The sequence below is a fragment of the Emydura macquarii genome, unplaced genomic scaffold (genome assembly GCF_026122565.2).
Source record: "Emydura macquarii macquarii isolate MOO-44397 ecotype Brisbane River unplaced genomic scaffold, CSIRO-AGI_Emac_v2 contig_2768, whole genome shotgun sequence".
NCBI lineage: Eukaryota > Metazoa > Chordata > Testudines > Chelidae > Emydura > Emydura macquarii.
The window spans coordinates 47,951,710-47,969,737 of NW_027132905.1; the positions used below are offsets into that span (position 1 = coordinate 47,951,710).

An 18,028-nucleotide genomic window follows, 5' to 3' on the forward strand; every position below is an offset into this window, starting at 1 on the left:
TGGCCGACGGGATGGATCATTTGATTATTCCCTGTTCTATTCATTCCCTTTGAAACACCTGGCATTGGCCACTGTCAGAAGATAGGATACTGGGCTAGATGGAGCATCAGTCTGACCCAGTATGGCCATTCTTATGTTCTTACAAAGCTGCTGATAATTTGCCTGTTGTTCAAAAAGAGGGTATTTTCCAGTATATGGACTTTTACACCAACTCTTTTGCCAGCCAGGAACATCAGTCCCCACTACAGATTCTAAGGGTCAAATATGGGGCCCATTGAAGTTGGGAGGGAATTTGCCACTGCCTCAAAGAGACCATGGTTTGCCTTCATTCCTTCCCCTTTGAATGTATCCCATTTTTTGGACATTAGGACCGAGATGCTCTTTTGTAACAGTTGCATAGCACACAGAATTTATCCTCCCTGTCCACAACGTAATGACCTGAAACCTCCAGGGGTTTGCAGGCTCTTCCTGATAACAGCTCTGTACATACATCAGGCAGCCATGTGACCGAGTAACAAGGAGAGCAGCTCTAGTGGGCAGGATCCTGCGTCAGAGGCTCTTTGGCCACGCAGCTTCCTGAGAGCACGGCAGCAATGGAAAGACAGGACTCCCCAATTAATCCTGCCATCCATGAGGATAGCCTGGAGCACCATCCTCCACTGGTCGTAGAAGGAGGCAGAGCTTTGTTGTATATCGGATGTTCCAAAGCCTCAAATTAAAACACAAGTAGAAACAGACAGTGGCTTTAAAGCCTCACTCCATGTTTGAGCGGCCACGGTGCAGTCCGCCAGAATTTCTCTTGGGAAATTTGTCTGGCAGGAGCAACTCTGTCACCCTTTTATGGTAATGTGGGGTGTGTTTGCTTGTGCATGGTGGATGGGTGTCAATGCATATTCATGGGTGTGCAGATGATCCTGCCTCTTCTTGCTGCCTTCCCAGCTAGGACTGTTGGGAAGAAGTGTTGTGCTAGGGGCTGCATTTGTGCCCAGGAGAAGGACTATGGAAGGGAGGCATCTTGTACCTCTTTTCCCCCCATCCCACTTGTGTCCCCACACAGTGGGAGACACTATGACTGAGTAAGAGCAAAGCATGGGAAGCTTTACTGAATATGTGTTCTTCTGCCCCCTGCATCGCTAAATATTCCCAAATTTTATCCCAGTGTAAACGGGGGCATTTGTAAATGCTGGAATGGATTATCTGGCTTCTGGCCCCAGGCATTCTAAAGTCACGATCCAGCATATTATTGATTTGTTACTATTCAAAATATGTCCATCCAATGCTCTGGGCCCCGTATTTATGATAACAGGACAAGACACCAGGTACGCCAGTGCTCAAACCATTAGAACCCTTCTTACATCCTCCATGCTCACTGTCTCATCCTCCAAGGGCTCTTTGATCACAAGCATATATTTCATGTAAAGGAGTCAGGGGAAAGAGAGGGGGAGGTGAGTGGGTTGAGAGAGATGCCAGTCTTGGAAGGAACTTCAAAAGGATTGGATCATCGTCGACACGTTAGGAATGAAAGTGGTTTTTCAAACTTTTTGAGGCACTGCCCAGCCGCGCCACTAAATCTCTGAGAGGTTTATTAATGCGTGAAAGACAGGGCCATCCTATTAGCTGTTTCCCTGCAGTAATACGGAAAGGCTGTGGTAGCCACAGCTGGGCTTTAGAACCTCAAACACATCAGGACTGATTTGCTCCCCTTAGCTTGTTCCAATCACATGCAGACGAGCCAATGTACATTTTATTCCCATTATGGCTTTTGATTTGGGTGAAGATGTGGATAACATTCAAATGTAAATGTGAATTTTCAGTATTAAGTCATTCCTCTGGCTTGTGACCATGGGCAGCTTTATCATAATGTATCTTGCCTTAAAATATGATTTTAATTTAGTCTAAATCTAGTTGCCTGCCGTCCTTTAACATTACATTGGAAATAATATTTCACAGTGCTGGGACAATTTATATTGCCGTAGGGATGGATGCAGATGTGTTAGAAGCTCTGAGGCCCTGGAGAAGCTTTGGCCCACATTATCAACCACCACCTCACACACACTTTATACATGTGATACCTTGTGTGTAGACATAAAGACATAAAAATGGCCGTAGTAGGTCAGACCAATGGTCCATCTAGACCAGTGTCCTGTCTTTCGACAGTGGCCATATTCAGATGCTTCAGAGGGAATGAACAGAACAGGGCAATTATTGAGTGATTCATCCTCTGTTGTTCACTCCCAGCTTCTGGCAGTTAGAGGCTTAGAACACCCAGAGCATGGGGTTGCACCCTTGACCATCCTGGTTAATAGCCATTGACAGACCTATCCTCCATGAACTTATCTAATTCTATTTTCAACCCATTTATACTTTTGGCCTTCACAACTTCCCCTGGCAATGAGTTCCACAGGTTGACTGTGTGTTGTGTGAAGAAGTACTTCCTTTTGCTTGTTTTAAACCTGTGACCTATTAATTCATGGGTGACCCCAAGTTCTTGTGTTATGTGAAGGGTAAATAACACTTCCTTATTCATTTTCTCCACACCATTCATGATTTTATAGACCTCTATCATGTCCCCCTTTAGTCTTCTCTTTTCCAAGTGGTGACGTCCCAGGCTTTTTAATTTTTCCTCATTTTGTAAGCTAATCATTTTTGTTACCCTTTTCTGTACCTTTTCCAATTTGAATATATCTTATTTCAGATGAGTGATCCGAACTGCACACAATATTCCAGGTGTGGGCATACCATGGATTTATATAGTGGCATTATGATATTTTCTGTCTTATTATCTATCCCTTTCCTAACATTCTGATAGCTTTTTTGACTGCTGGTGCACATGGAATGAATATTTTTAGAAAACTATCCACAATGACTCCAAGATCTCTTTCATCAGTGGTAACAGCCGACAGTGGCTCTGCCTCGGAGATTTGTTATACATGAACATGTGTCAGCATATGGACAGGGATTTATTGTGTTGCCCTTTGGCCTCAGCATTTAGCCAGGGATATTCATTAGGATTAAAAATCGATTACATGAGTCTGGTATCTTTTTTGTGTTGCTTTTTTGGTTTTTTATAAACAAATAAGGTTATACCTAGTTCTGTTTCCCTGAACACAGTAGAAACAAACGAGCAGATAGTTTTCTTAGTCCGGGTCTACACTGACAGGCAAATTCGGCGGCAGGCGACGGGAGTTACGCAAGCTACATAGAGTAGCTTGCGTAACTTATGTCGACTTCCTAAATTCCCTTCTGCGCGTCGTCTCCACTACGCTGCACTGATGGGAAATGCGTACCCGTCGACGCAGCACTATGCTTTTTGGGGGAGGTGGTTTTATTAAATAGACTTCTGGATCAATTGAGCGGGTCTTCACTTCTGCTCGATCGATCCGGATAAATCGATCGGATGGTGGTGAATTGGCCACCATCAGTGGAGATATGATCTCACTCAGAAATCCTTAAGTTTGCTTCTCCAGTGAGTTCTGTGCCCAAGAAGCCCAGTCCCTCTGCTTCTTCTCAGGGTCACACTCACGCCTTCACCTGGCTTTCTCTGCCTCCAACACACACAGCCTGCAACTAGTATCCTGTCCCCTGTGTTTCAGCCAGGGAAAGCCCTCTGCCCACATGGCTTAGCTCTGGGCTAGCTGTGCAGCCTATTGCCTTGGTTAATCCCTCCATTATCTGCAGCTGTTTTTACTACCTACGGGAGCTTGATTGTTCCTTCTGTTGACCATGAAAGTCCTAGGCCCCCTCGTTGGCTTTAAGGAGGTCTGTGATTGTCTTTGGAGCTAAGGCTCCCCCGATAGTAGCCATTAGCACATTTCAGCTTAACAATATTTAAACCTGGAGCGGTGCCATTAAAAATAGTGAGACAGAGCCAACCTGTTCTGCCAGATTCGAGACACTCTACCGGTACAAGCCAGGTGAAAGCCCAGATGGCTTCTAATATGGAGGTATCCCAGGAGGCACCGCACCCTACTTGAGGATTTTCTATTTCCCTGGACTTCTGAGGGACAAGAGGCATAGCTGGAATGTCCCTGTGCTCTGGCAGTCACCAGATGCCCCTTGTAGTAGAGGGAAGCAGGGCATAATTTTACAGCAGCCCTGATGCTGCTTTACAATAACACTGGGGGAACAGGCTATCCCATGGCTATTGCCATAAGCAGAGAACTGCAGATCTGGCTTAAATCCAGTTTTACCCATAGGCACCTGAGCTATATAGCAGAGGATCAAACCCCCTGCCTTGAATATCCTGGAACTGATGGAAGCTGGGCTGTAAAGGGCACTGATGTATAGGTTAGGCCCAAAATGTAGGTTTTGTTTTTAAAAGGAAATGTGGGTGGGGGAGGGGAGGAGGGCAGAACAGACAACAGTAAGGGTTTTACCAAACTGAATAGGAACGTGTATGTGAAACTTTAATAAGTCAGTGTATTTTCTGTGACTTAACAACTACAACCATACAAAAATCAGGAGTCAAAAAAATCCTGAGATTGGCTTAAAAATCCTGAGACTTTTAAAAAACAAATCAAATGTTGGGTTCTTTTTATTTGTCTTCTGGTTTCTGAGCCTTTAGAGTAAACTCGGGTCACCTTTTCGGGCTTTCCTCTGTAACCATGAGGACTAGTCATTTACTTTTTAAAAAATAAAAGCTAACATTCCTCATCACTGAACTCCAGAAACTGGGGTTCTAAGAAAAACACCAGATAATGAGATTTGCCCCAGAGCAAATTAGGTTTCTGGTTCATCTTTGCTACTTTGTACCTTTTGGTTGGATTGTATCTGGACAGAATAAGGTCGCATATGTAAGTTTTCTAAATTTCATTGCTTAGCGTTTTTAAAGTCAGAGGATCAGAGAACTCTACACACTATTCCTAATTCATAAACAACCTCAGCAAATCAGGAGTTGCAAATGTACATTATGCACAACTGAAGCACAGTACAAAATAATGTTCTACCATCAATGAAAAGCTTAGCAGAGGGTTTTACTGCATGAACTAGAAAAAAAATACACTGAAGAATTGTTTTAGGTTCATTTATTTAACGGGCCTACAATAAATATGAAAACTCAAAATTTGTGATCGTTTAAATGGAAATTGTGTCATAGATTTATCCACTATGTGGAAACACAAAGGTTTTTATTATGCCGAGGTAAATTTGATCATTAGTTCATATCATTATGGTTCAGATAAATTACAGTATCATAAAGTTCATTTGCTTGGGGACCTCGGTGAGCCATGAACAGGTTGCATCTGATGCATTTTTACGTGCAAAAGGAACAGGAGCAGAATTCTCCCATATACAGCATCTGGGTTTGGTCCTAGATTGCTAAAGGTAGATTAATATTTTATGTCCTGTTATGCAGTGTAAAAAACAGAGGCACAATTTTGTAGAGTTATTGGTTTTCTCTCTTGCTTTCTGCCTCCCCCAACTCATATACTCTCCATTTTTCCCCTCTGTGTGTCTCTTTATCATCATGTTGTTAGTCATCATGTTGTTATGCATCATGGTCTAGTGAATGGTCACTGGACTCAGAGTCGGGTGGTCTGCGTTCGAATCGTGATACTGACACTGTCCTGCTGTGTGACTTTGGGCCAGTCACTCACTTCACCTCTCTAGTCTGCGTCTGTTTTCCTTCCTGTCCTCTATCTGTCTTGACTATTGAGATTTGTAAGCTCTTTAGGGCTGAGATTTTCTCTTATGTGTATTCGCAGTGCCCAGCACAAAGACTCCTCTGTCTCAGGGGGGCCTCTTGATGCTAGTATAATATATTAGTCAAAAATATTATTTTGAGACAAAACCTTGTACCTTACAACTGCGCTTTCCCAACCTATGAATTGTGCTGTCCTATTCTGACCAAAGGCCTTAAATACTCATACAAGTATAGGTGGTATAATTAAACATACGCAGAGCAATAACCCTACTGTTTTATAATCCACATACCTGTGGTGTCATTCTCTTAATCTTAAGAGAATTAACTTTTTGTGCTGCAAAACTATCTGTGTAAGAGGCTGTTCATGTAGGGAATTGGACTGCGTTGGGGGGTTGGTAATGGGATAAGGAGATTTTCACCTTTAGGTTGCCAGGTTGAGTCCAGTTCCCATCCACAAAAGCCATCATTGTGTTTCACATCTTTTATCGGCACTCTCAGTGGAGAAGTTGAGGAATTAGTGGAGCACTGGACTCCATTTCCACCTTTAGAAGGAGTCTCTTCTGGTCAGGATTGAAGCACATTGGCATGGCAGGATGAGGAAAATTGCCACTGCTGCTTCCCATGCTGTAGCTATTCTGTGATTAAGAGGACTTCGTTCGCCAATGCAGCACATAGCACAAGCCCTGAAATTACCCACGGAACCCTGATTAAAAATTAAGAAGCGGGAAGTTCTGAGAATCTGGCAATCACCTGCCATGAGACATCAAACCAGACATTGCAGAGTAGGGAAGATTTTAAGGAATAGTTGTCTGGTTGCTTGACTATACCAAGTGTCTCAACTTTTAAAGCGAAGATGGTTCCAAGTCCTATCATTGGGATTCAGGTGAGAACTTCCCCAAAGTTAGGAGATCTTTGGATCTGGTATTTTGATGCAGGCCTGACTCAACTTCAGAGATGTAGCTGCCACTAGTATGGTAACTGTATTGTTAATGGAAGGAGTGGGAGACTATATGGGCTTCCACCAACCTTCTAAATCGCCATGGAATTCTGTCTCTATAGGGAGCTCTAAATATTATAGCTGTGTTTGGTATAGCTTTATCAGAAAGGAAGGACAAATACAGCACAATGTGTAAGTAAGGAAGTCTTCAAAAAGTGAACATCACTGGTGCCACCATTGTTTGATGCATTCATATTTGTTTCTGTCTGGCTTCTCATCACAGCACTATGCCAGGGCTTTTTCATAGAAACGAAATGTTAACTTAGTCCTTGGTAGCCTTGTTATGTAACAGTAGATTTAGCATATGGAATGGAATAACGGCATCTATTGCACATGTAATGTTATTGCTCATGACTCACTCATAGACTCTAAATATAGTCACCGGGTAGATGGGCTCTGCCTCCTTCAGTCAGTTATTCCATCTAATGCAACATGCCATGGTCTCAGCTGCTAATAGGTATGCTTTAACCCTTGGTTAACTAGCTAGTCCTGAATATGGTAACATCTGTCTACCCGTTGGAAATTTCCAGTGACTCCAGCCAGTCCTCCTGCATGTTTTCAGTGCTCTTTTGTTTTCTCTCTCTCTCTCCACAGCTGTGCAGTCTTTGCATACCCTAAATGACCAGATCTCACATTTTATTGTGAACAAGTCAAAAATGCTGGAAGAGGATGAAGATGCTTTCTTGCCCAGTGAAAAAGAGTCTCTGAAAAATTCCATGATGCTGATGAGACACCTCTTAATGGATGCACAGGTATGAAATCAATAAGCTCATATCTGTTAAGACACCCGGGAATGTGCATTTCACAGATCCAAAGGCTGTGTTTCATTTTTATGGCAGGTTTAAGCTGTGAAAGAATGTTAGCCCCCTACGTTTGTTTGACACTGACTTAGACCACTGAAATTCACAGCCATAGAAAGGATATCTTGGTTTAGAGACTATCAGGATTGTGATGGTCTTGCATGTTGGATTAAGGAGTGGAAATTACTTTAAAGTCACAGAAGAAAATGGAGTAACCTACTTGTCAATGGGAATCTAGCATTACTTCTATCAAAGTGAAAATCAGTTTGCCACGAAACATCTGTGCTAATGCCAGTTTAAGGGTGGCAGGCACATAACATAATTGCTTGGTTTAGCTGTGCCCCAAACGACGACTTGCACATGAACTTTGCAGATGCTTCATTGCAACTTTGCACATAAAAAATTTCTCAGAAAGTCTGTACATCGTAAATATATTCCGGGGTAATTCCTTCTAAATATAAGAAGCATCTGAAAATATTCAACATATTTTTAAAACTGCCTTTTAAGCTTTACAAATGTATCGTCAAATGAAAAGGACATCCTGTGTGGGATGGCTGTTTGAAAATACAACAGGTTCCCGTCTCTTTTGTCTAAGTCCTAAATTCTGGGTCTCTGATTGTCCATAAAATGTGTGCATTTTATCCTTACCTTTGATGTGTACAGGATACTCAGAATTTATATGGCATGGGCGATGCAGGCACCCCAAGTTATGCAAATCCTTCCATTCCTATTCCCCATCCTCTCTCCTCAGACTGACAATGGATAACTCCGCTCAGCTGTGCCAGTTGGTGATTGCCAGGAGCAGAAATGAAAGGGAGTATTCTGGGGCCGCAACGCTCCATTTGAAACCCCTAACGAGAAAAGGAAACATAGAACCGTTAACGAAATAAAAGAGGAGGAAATTATTCCGGCAAGGATTAGCTGCATTATCCTGCCAAATCCTCTCAGCCAGGGTTTTCCTCATCACTATTCCATGGCTAAACCTGTATTGCCAGTGGGACTCCCTACATGGATTGCTGCAAATAGTATACAAACATGATTACCCAAACCTCAGTTAACCAAACTGTTCACTTACTCGAGCGCTCTCTGTGGACCCGTTTCCTGTGACTTGCTTTTACAAGTACTTAAATGGGAAATTTCAATAGAAAAAAACTACTCCTTTCATGTATTACTCCCCTATTCTCTCACGTGGTACCTCGTGGTTGTCTGAGCAAACACATCTCTCTCTGTGTGTGTGTTTCTCTCAAAGCCCTTTGGTCTTAATTAGTTTAGCTAATCGAGCTTCCATTATACAGAAAAGATGGGCTGGAAATTTCTGGTAGGAATAATGCACCTATTTTAGTGCTGAATACATTTCTGTGTAGAGTTGGGCCTAGGCATTCAGGTGTGTGCCTCGTACACCTCCATGGTTTTAGCTATGCTCCATCTGTGGAATATAGGGTGGGGAGGGGGTGGCAAGTCAGAAAGAACCATTCTCCAGTTGCAAAAATCCTCCTGCACCATCCAGCAAGTACCCCCAACTCAACCAGCAGCCAGTTCCTCCCAGCTGTGTGGGTTATGGGTGGTCTGCCTGAGGGCCTTCACACCTAACTTTCCACAGAACTCCGCAAAATATGGACATGGCTCAGTTTCTGTGACTGAGGCAGTGATGTGGAGGGAGAGAATAAACTTTAGTAGGATTTGAAACTATGGGGGAATTTACTTCTTACATGCTGACCTTTGACCAGAACCAGACCCACAGTAAAGATTTCATTCAAGGAGTCTTAACAATGAGCATGTGTAGAACTGTGGACAAGTTACACGCCTCCCATTTTATTCCTTCAAAGATAGATTTCGTTTTTGCAGCTGCGATTGTTCACAAATGCCTGCTGCTAATGATGCACCAGCAGAATGGCAGCTCCCAGAATGCCATGTGGGACTGGGAAACTCTGCCTTGTGCTAGGAGAAGGTAGCTTACTGGGGAGGCTAAGGAAGGAGCATGCTCAGTGAGTTCTCAGCGTATTAACAACAAGGGATGAAGCTGTATGTGGGACTCTGTTTCATGAGGGTTCAGTACTCAAATGCAGCACTGCACACCTTTGGCCGAGGCACTTCCACATATGTCTTGGACGCCTTACCTTGATTTATGCAAATATCACTGAGAAGCCAAACTAGGGGGCACTACTACAAAAGAAATGAAAGATACTAAGGGTTAAGTTTTGCCATCAGTTGCACAAATGCAACACCCATTGCAGTTAAAGTAGTTTCAGAGAGAACCAGGTATGCATATCGAAGAACAGACAGGAGCTCCAGTGACATCTGCATACTGCTGATAAACTAAATATAACAGACCCCCCAAAAAAGGAGAAAGAAAAAAGGATCTGCTGATAAGCCACTTTTATAGAAACTCTCTTTTAACTCCTGAGAATTCGTTTATTGCCTATCGTTTGACCTGAATGCATATTAAGTGCTGCCTGTGATACTGTGACTGATTAAGGAAATGCTAATAACAATGGGGAAAATGTCAGGAGCTTCTGTGTCCTCATAATGCACCTGGAACACTTCCCAGGCAGTACTGGACATTGTTTGGCTTGGATTTTAAAGTTGGAAGGATGACAAGATGAGAGGCGGTAATGATGATTAAAAGAATGGAACAGACAAGGTGACAACTTCAAATACTTAAAAACCAACAACCACCCTTTGGGGAATCAAAAATCATGATGTTGGCAGCAAACAACATAAATAGGAACATCACCTCCAGTATGTGCATATCAAGTATGGAGTAAACACAATTTCAGGGCGCCCTGTAGTCCTCATTACCCAGGAGAAAAAAAAATCACCAATGCAATGATTGCCATTTCTTTTATGAGATCTCCTTTTCCTTCCATATTATTTATTTATACTATGGTGGGGCTAGTAAGCCCTGGAGGCCCATTGTGCTAGGCACTGCACGCATAGTAAGAGACAGCCCCTGCCCTGAAAAACCCACAAAGTAAACAGATAAAACAAAGGGTGGGGGAAGTCAGTACTTTCGTCCCTGTTGTACAGATGCAAAACAGAGCCAGGCAGAGAGGAAGCCTGGGCCAGCAGTTTGGGCACTAACATAGAACTCTAGAGAGCTGGGTTCAATTCGCTGCTCCAGCACAGACTTCCTAGGTGACCTTGGGCAAATCTCTTAGTCTCTCTGTGCCTCAGTTCCCCTCCAGTAAAATAGAGATAATAATGCTGTCCTTGCTGGGATAAATGCATTCAAGATTTTGAGGTGCTCAGAAACAATGGTGATGGGAGTCATGGAAGTACCGTCCATGCCTAATAACAACTGTGTAGGTGAAATGGGGCCTTCACCACTTGAATGAACTCACACAGAAAAATAATAGAAGACAAAAAACACCATGTTGTCCATGAGGGAACACTTTTCACAAAGTGATCGCGCAATAGCTGACCTCTCAGTCCTCATCCTTAACGGAAGCTTGCACAACATTTTCAAAAGATGAGCTTGGAAGCTGAAATTCATAACTTTGCTAGACTCTAAAAATCATGGACTGAATCGAGACACTAGATTTAGGGCTTACCACAACAATCTATAATGCACTAATTGCCCCCACTGCTTCTTTTTCTCCTCCCCCCCGCCATAATTGGAGAAGTGTTAATGGTCCATCTCACCTTGAAATACGTGTTAACAATTTACGCTAAACAATCTGTCCCACCTTGTATTCAGCTGTGACACTCGGAGTAGATTTCCCAGACCGCTGTGTAAGCGCCAAAGCTTGTGTCCCTCACCAAGAGAAGTTGGTCCAATAAAAGATAATTACCTCAACCCCCTTTTCTCTCTAATATCTTGGAACCAACATGGCTCCATTAACACTGCATAGACAGAGAGGACAGAGACAAAAGATAACATTTTCAAAAGCTATGTCCCATTTTCAAAAGTCACTTAAGTATTTAGGACTCAAGTTCCTAAATCTCTCAGGATAACATTTTCAAAAGAAGCCTAAGTGATTTGCCCAGTGTCAGAGCTGGGAATTGCAGACTGATCATTTAAGTTCCACCGCAGCGCCACAATCACAAGACCATTCTCTCCCTCTTTTTCCTTCCCTCTGGTGATTCTCAGGCTTTTGCTTTTTTGATTCTCTCAGGAACATTTAAACAAAACCACCTTTTACTTGTATATTCAGTTTAATCTTGGTCTCCTCTTTCTCAATGTCTCACTCTTTTTCCTCCTAACTCTCTTGGCATGGGCCTGCCTATTATCTGGCAGGTAATTCAAGGAAAGAACATCCAGCCTCAACCTTTGGAGGCCGTTAGCGGGGCAACTAACCTACCAGTAGTGAGTGATTTTTCCATTCCTCTGGGGAAGAGTGGGCAATGGGGATTCCTCAATTCCATGAGACTATTAAAAACAGCATGATTTAAACACAGACCTTGAAGTTGGTTGTTTAAAGCTTGCAGAGCTTCAGTTGTAGGTGAATTTTCTCAGAGCTTAGATTCCTAGCTGATTCAGGAACTGTGGTTTGAGACAACAGCAGGTAGTAAAGAGGTGTGGTCCGAGCATAGAACTGGGATCCTCTGAATTCTAATCCTGATTTTTCTTAATTCCATGGCTCTAGCTAAATCACATAACTTCTCTATGCCTTAGACTATCTACCTTCGTGGTGTGTTTTGAGATCAGAGCCCCAGTGTGCTAAGCACTACACGTACATGTACTGACGGCCATTTCTTGTTCCAAAGAGCTTACAATATGAAAAGTCAAAGGAAGTATCATTTCCATCCTTTTACAGATGTGAAACCAAGGCACGGAGAGACACAAAGCGACTTGCCCAAAGTCTCACAGGGATTTTATGGCAGAGCCAGGAATTGAATCCAGTCGCAATCCAGTGGCATCACCACAAGCCCATCTTTTATTCCTCCCTGGGGTTCTGAAAAATTCCATTTCTTTCCCTGCCAGTTTTATCCATTTACATTTAACCATCACTGATTTTCCTGCTCCAGTTTTTGCAGTATTGGAGTACAAGCAAATAATACCTTTTTACTTTTCTTCCTTGCATCATTGTATTAGTTACAGTGTTAGCATTGCTGGAAAACTAGCATTTGCTAGTTAATTTGCACTCCTTTATCTGGCTTCTTGGCAATAACAGAGGAAAAATAGAATAATTCACAAACTGCAGCTTGCTTGCATTCTTTCTTTCCCTTCTAATATCTTATTTTACAGAATGTTGACAATTTTTTCTTTCTTCTCCTTAAAATGTAAGGTGAATGTTGTACTTATAAAACGTATCAGATTGATAACACTGGAGGTGGAGTCCCCTATTCCTCCAAAGAAGGGCAGGTTCAACATAGGCCAAAACATTGCTTCCTTCTTCAGACTGCTGTGCTAATGTGCATTAACTAGAGCTGGGCAAACTTTTTCGACCAAAACTTTTTTCAGTGAAACATGCAGATTTGGTGACTCTGCAAAGCTTTTTGAACTCATGTCAGTTTTGCTGAATTGTTCGTTTAAGAAAAAAATCTGCTTGGTTTGGACATTTTCAGAACAAAATGCTTTGCTTTTTCAGTTTGAAATGACTTTGTTTCAAAGTTTCCTTTTAATTTTACTTTTTATAATTAAAATAAGTTTAAAAATACTTGCAATCAAAATGAAACACTTCATTTCAGGTTGAAAGGAATATTTTATTCTGAAACAAATTATTTTTACTTTTTGATTTGCTGAAAATTTTCATTTTCATTGACCCAAAACAATTTTTGACCTTTGGGAACTGCCAATGAACTGAAAATTTATTTATTTGCCTAGCTTTACCTATAATCTTGTTTGGAAAGTTCTATCTCTCAAGGTGAAAGGATAATTTATTCTAAGTCTGCATCCTTGTCCTCTCTGTTAAGGCTTCCTGCCATGGGCCAATTTATAGGATGAGTTTTATTACAAAGACATCTGTCCACTGAAAGCTGGAATGAGAGCAGATGGTGATAGCTTTTGATTACTATTGACTTATTGAGATTAGAACCAATAATCTACTGGTGAAAAGCTTTGTATCCTGGTACTAATACCCTAGTACCAAACACCCAGAGAGGCATATTTACAAACATCAGTGATATGAATGGAAATCCCCATCAATCCCATAGAGCAACCATGAGAGAAAGAGGTCAGACACACTCTACTTCCCTTCCTTCCATCCTCCCGGCAAGAAGCTGTTGAGTCAAGCATCAGAGCAGACCCTTCTTCACAGCAATTGTGTCATTATATCATGATGATGAATTGCAATGGAGGAAGGCCACATTCTTTCATGACATAGGGGTGTTACTGCCTTGTGGATCTCTCTGCAACTCAGCTGTTTTCTAGAGGCCTGATCCAAAGCTTGCTGAAGTCAATGGGAATCTTTGCATTTATCTCAGTGGGCTTTGGATGAGCCCCTATCTCCTTCAGTCCAAGTACCATCTGTCCTCTAGTAATTTATTCATTTGTGTGGGCTATTCCAAGGCTGTATGGAAGGAGATTTCAAACGTAAGAGACTAAACTAGTGCTGGCATTCTATTGTTATTTCTAATGTACACATTGCCTCAAATGTTATTTATATAGACAATAAAATTAATAAAACACCTTCCTTACTCTAGGTTCACAAGGGAGTCAACCGCCACAGAAAAATGGCTGGCTGTAGCTGGAACCTAGTATCCAGCCAACTCTTGAGTCTCTTACAGCTAAACATGTCTCAGTCAAGATCTGTGGGGAAGGCTGCTTGGGCTTGAGAAATTGCTTTCAGATGAAGGCTAGGTACAAAAGACAAAGATCCACCTGGTGCTTTTGTTTAATTAGGCTTACAGGAAATAATGGGAAGCAATTACCAGCTTTCCTAAAGGGGAACACACAATAGCCAGAATGTATCAAAGGAGATTCTGCCTCATCTGTTAGCACAGAGAAACCAACCTCCTCAAAATTCAGGAAAATGAGACCGGTGCCTCTTTACTCATTCAGGGAGCAGGAGGGAGAATCCATCAGACACTAACAATGGGTGTCACTGAGCAGCAGGAGCTGGCATTTACTTAGGCTGGCGGTGTTGGGCACCTACGAGTCAGTCGTCTCAGCGGAGTCAATGTGGGCGATTGGCACCTGGGTCTCAGCACCCAGGTTAGCCTAGCCCAGGTGCGAGCAGCCGCACTGCAAAGATGTACCTGAGTTATTGTGCACTCACAGGGGGAGCTGTCACCCACGCGAGGGTCGCTAGGACATCGGGGACAGCATCCTCTGGCTCTTTGTGCTGTAGTAAGCTGGGCTGCTCTGGTTGTTTCCCAGTGAATTGTGGGAGAACTCGTTTGTTCTTGAGTACACGGGGAGAATTGTGAGAAGGCAGTGGAGGATGTGAGTGATTTAGCTTGCGTCCTCACTGCAAAATGAGTGGGTCACCAGCCCCCGTGAAAACCCCACTCAGACATTAGCCTAGAGCCGCAGCTGGGCCAGCTAGCACCTGGCCAAAAGTCGCAAACGGGTCAGCGTCTCGTGTGTGCGGATGGGAGAGGGTGTGAGGGACAACACCCCAGTAAGAGCTCAGGTGAGTACGACAGTGAAGATGTACCATCACTGCCCTATAGGTTTGAAAATTGTTTCCTTTAATTTTTAGAGGTTCCTGCTTTTAGGTCAAGAGGTTCCAGGTTCAGTCCCTGCAGGCAACTCCTCAGGGTTGTCACCCTTACTTTGTATCGCTTTCTTTGTAACTGGTCCATTGCCCCCACTTCACTCCTACACAACTGCATCCTCACCTGCCTGACGCATTGTGAGCTGCAGTGTTAAACTTGGCATAAAGGTTCCCCACATTGCACTGAGCTGAGAGGGACTCCAAGGGAACTGTAGGGCCTAACGAATCAAAATCAGGGCCAAACCAGCAAGAATAAGAAAGCACGCTAAATACAAGAGGAGATGTTTGCAGTGCCGAGTGGCAGCAGGGAAGGGAAGGAAAGAGAAGGACACTCTGCGTTGCTTTATTGCTCACTGGTTCCTGCAGCGAGAGGGAAGCTTTCACAGAAAAAGCTTGCAGTTTTGGAAGTCACCTCTCTGGAAGTGCAGAACACACTTCTGATGGGGTTAAAGTGGAATTCATTCTCCCATCTGCAGCGAGGATCTCTCGCATGGAGGATGGGGCTCTCCCTTACATATTCCGCACTCATCCTGCCTATGGACGTTGCACTGATGTCCATTGAAATTGCACTTGCTAGACAAGTGCAGAAGAGGCAATGGGAGACACAGTGCAGGCTGGCCAGGAGGCTCTTGCCACTCAACAGAAACTGATAGCCTGGAAACACAAGTCTGCCCTGTCAACAGTGTGAAGCAACGTTCCACTGTATGTGGAGTTTTTCATCACTCACCGTTGTCAACTCAAATTCAGCCTAGGGTAGGTAGTGGATAAATTAAAGTCATTACAGTCTGCAGGTGTGTCTCTTCACCCTGGTGGTTTCCAACCATATCCCAGCGGCTGGGATTTCCCCATCACAAAGATTGCCCTTAAAAACAATCACTTGTTGACCTGGCACTTCAGCTGGCAACCTCAGCAGGGAAATCAATGACTGGGCTTTGGGAAGTCAGCTACCTTCTTGCCCCCTTCTTCAGGTCGGGTGGAAACGTGGCTTCCTGGCTGCCTATACTGGGTACTTGTTTCGCAAATAAACAGAGGATTTCAGCAGCCCGTGCTGACAGCCTGACACTTAAAGACACTAAGTTCCCTTAAACAATGCTTACGAAATAATCACTTTAGCTAGTGTACCTTAAGGAGCCGACAGGAGACTGAAATAGTGTAATATGAACTAAAAGCTGCCACATAATGTGCCCATAGTGCTGATGCATAAAAACAGATTAGGTAAAAAGATGCATCTCGCCTGTATGACACATCCCAGCCTCCATATAGTATGGGAAGGAATAAACAATTCCATATCTGCTAGAATACTCAATTCAAGATGTTATCTCACGAATACGGCCTTCTATGATAGATTGTCATTGTTGTCAATCATTTCTGGCAGCCCTATTATGTTTGGAAGGTATGTTAGCTCTGTGTATGTTGTTTTATAATCCTCAGAGGTGGAATTTCATAGTCTGGCAGTGTTTTTTGCTCTGACGTTTTTCTAAGCAGGATTTATTGCTACTAAGACAGGTGTGACTTAAATCTATTATGCCTTCACCAGTCAAACTTTAAACCAGCCTCCGGCTTTGCCTAAATGATTATTTCTACTAGACTCTTTTCTGTTAAGTGATATTGGAAGGGACTTAAGTAATATGGAACAGAAGGTACCTAAGATCTACAGGGTGAGGCCTATGGATCAGATCTAACCTAGCAGTTTTCCAAAGCAATTTGTCTGATCAGTTGAAAATGTGCATCCAAGCCCATTGAAGCAGACGAGAGGTAGGCTGATATTTTTTTCGTATGAAGATAAGCATTAAAACAAGGTTTTACTCCCAGATGCCTGACTTTAAATGCCAAACTGTGCTTACGTCTTGATCCTCTAACCACCTGGTAAAGAGTTTAATGGATTGTAGTTGGCTATAAGCTCTTTGAGGCAAAAATTGTTTGGTTTTTTTTTAACTCTGTCAGTATAGTGCCCAGCACAATGGTGTTCTGAACCTGATTGGGTCCCTTTAGATGCTATTGTAATAGTCCCTATTCCTGTTTATTTCTATCTTTTAGTTCTGGATTTTTTTACGCCACCAATGACTAGAGCGCTTAGCCACTATGGTGATACCAATAATAAATAATAATGGTTTTAGCAACCTTGTGGGGTTCATAGCTCAAATGGAATTGGAGACCCACTGTTTACTCACTCCCAGGCTTCTTATGTAAGTAAGGACTCCCTGCATGAGTAAAGGTTGCAGGTTCAGGAAATGCGAAGATTCAAGGGTGAAATTCATCCCCTGTCCAGGGTCAGCAGAAAGTTTATGTGCAACTTGTGGGCTTGAGTGATACATCGAGCTTGTGTTGCCAATCTACACGGGGGTGAATTTCACTCCCAAAGTAAGGAAAGAAAACTGCTCTGGCATTGTTTCCAGGCTAATGCTTCTGTGGACGAAATAATGTAGATATAGTGCCAAAGCAACAGGAGAGAAGCAAAAAAGCGTTCACATCTTACTTGTGGGCTTGGCTACTGCTGGACTTAAGAAACAATTTGAGGTTAAAATACCAGCTACTTTTGCTTACATTTTTTGTTTGACCGAATTGCCTATACTTCATCTGCAGATTGAGCATAAAGTACTCTTCTCTATCGCCGTCCATCAATAGATCTCACAGAGCATTGTGAAAATGAGTGGTTGTGGATGGAGTGGGAGTTACCTGTGTTTCTCTCACCCGTAGGCTAGACAATTGGAATGCTCCTTACCTTCAAATACAATGCAGTGGCACTAGTGCATGCTGATTGGGATCTGCTGGGTGCTTAGCACTTCTGGAAATCTGCCCTCTTCACTTCAATGCCTAAATGGGAGCTGATCTCTTTTGAAAATCTTTCCCCAAGTGTATAGTAGCCTTCCAACATTGTGCTGGACAAAACGGCTCCAGCTTACATTAAATAATGGGTCACATCTTCACTCTTCAGCAGTTGTAAATCAGCATAGCAACTTTGACTTCTCTAGAGCACACTGATTTGTAT

The 18,028-nt window shown here is 42.9% G+C and overlaps 1 protein-coding gene across 2 annotated transcripts in view; it reads left to right on the forward strand.

Moving 5' to 3' along the window:
- KAZN (kazrin, periplakin interacting protein) overlaps positions 1-18,028 on the forward strand; it is a 612,234-nt gene that overhangs the window by 97,769 nt on the left and 496,437 nt on the right. For both annotated transcript variants that reach the window (XM_067567481.1, XM_067567480.1), the window contains exon 2: positions 7,233-7,390. In XM_067567481.1, coding sequence (XP_067423582.1) covers positions 7,233-7,390 — 158 coding nt within the window. The remainder of the gene's footprint in view (positions 1-7,232; positions 7,391-18,028) is intronic.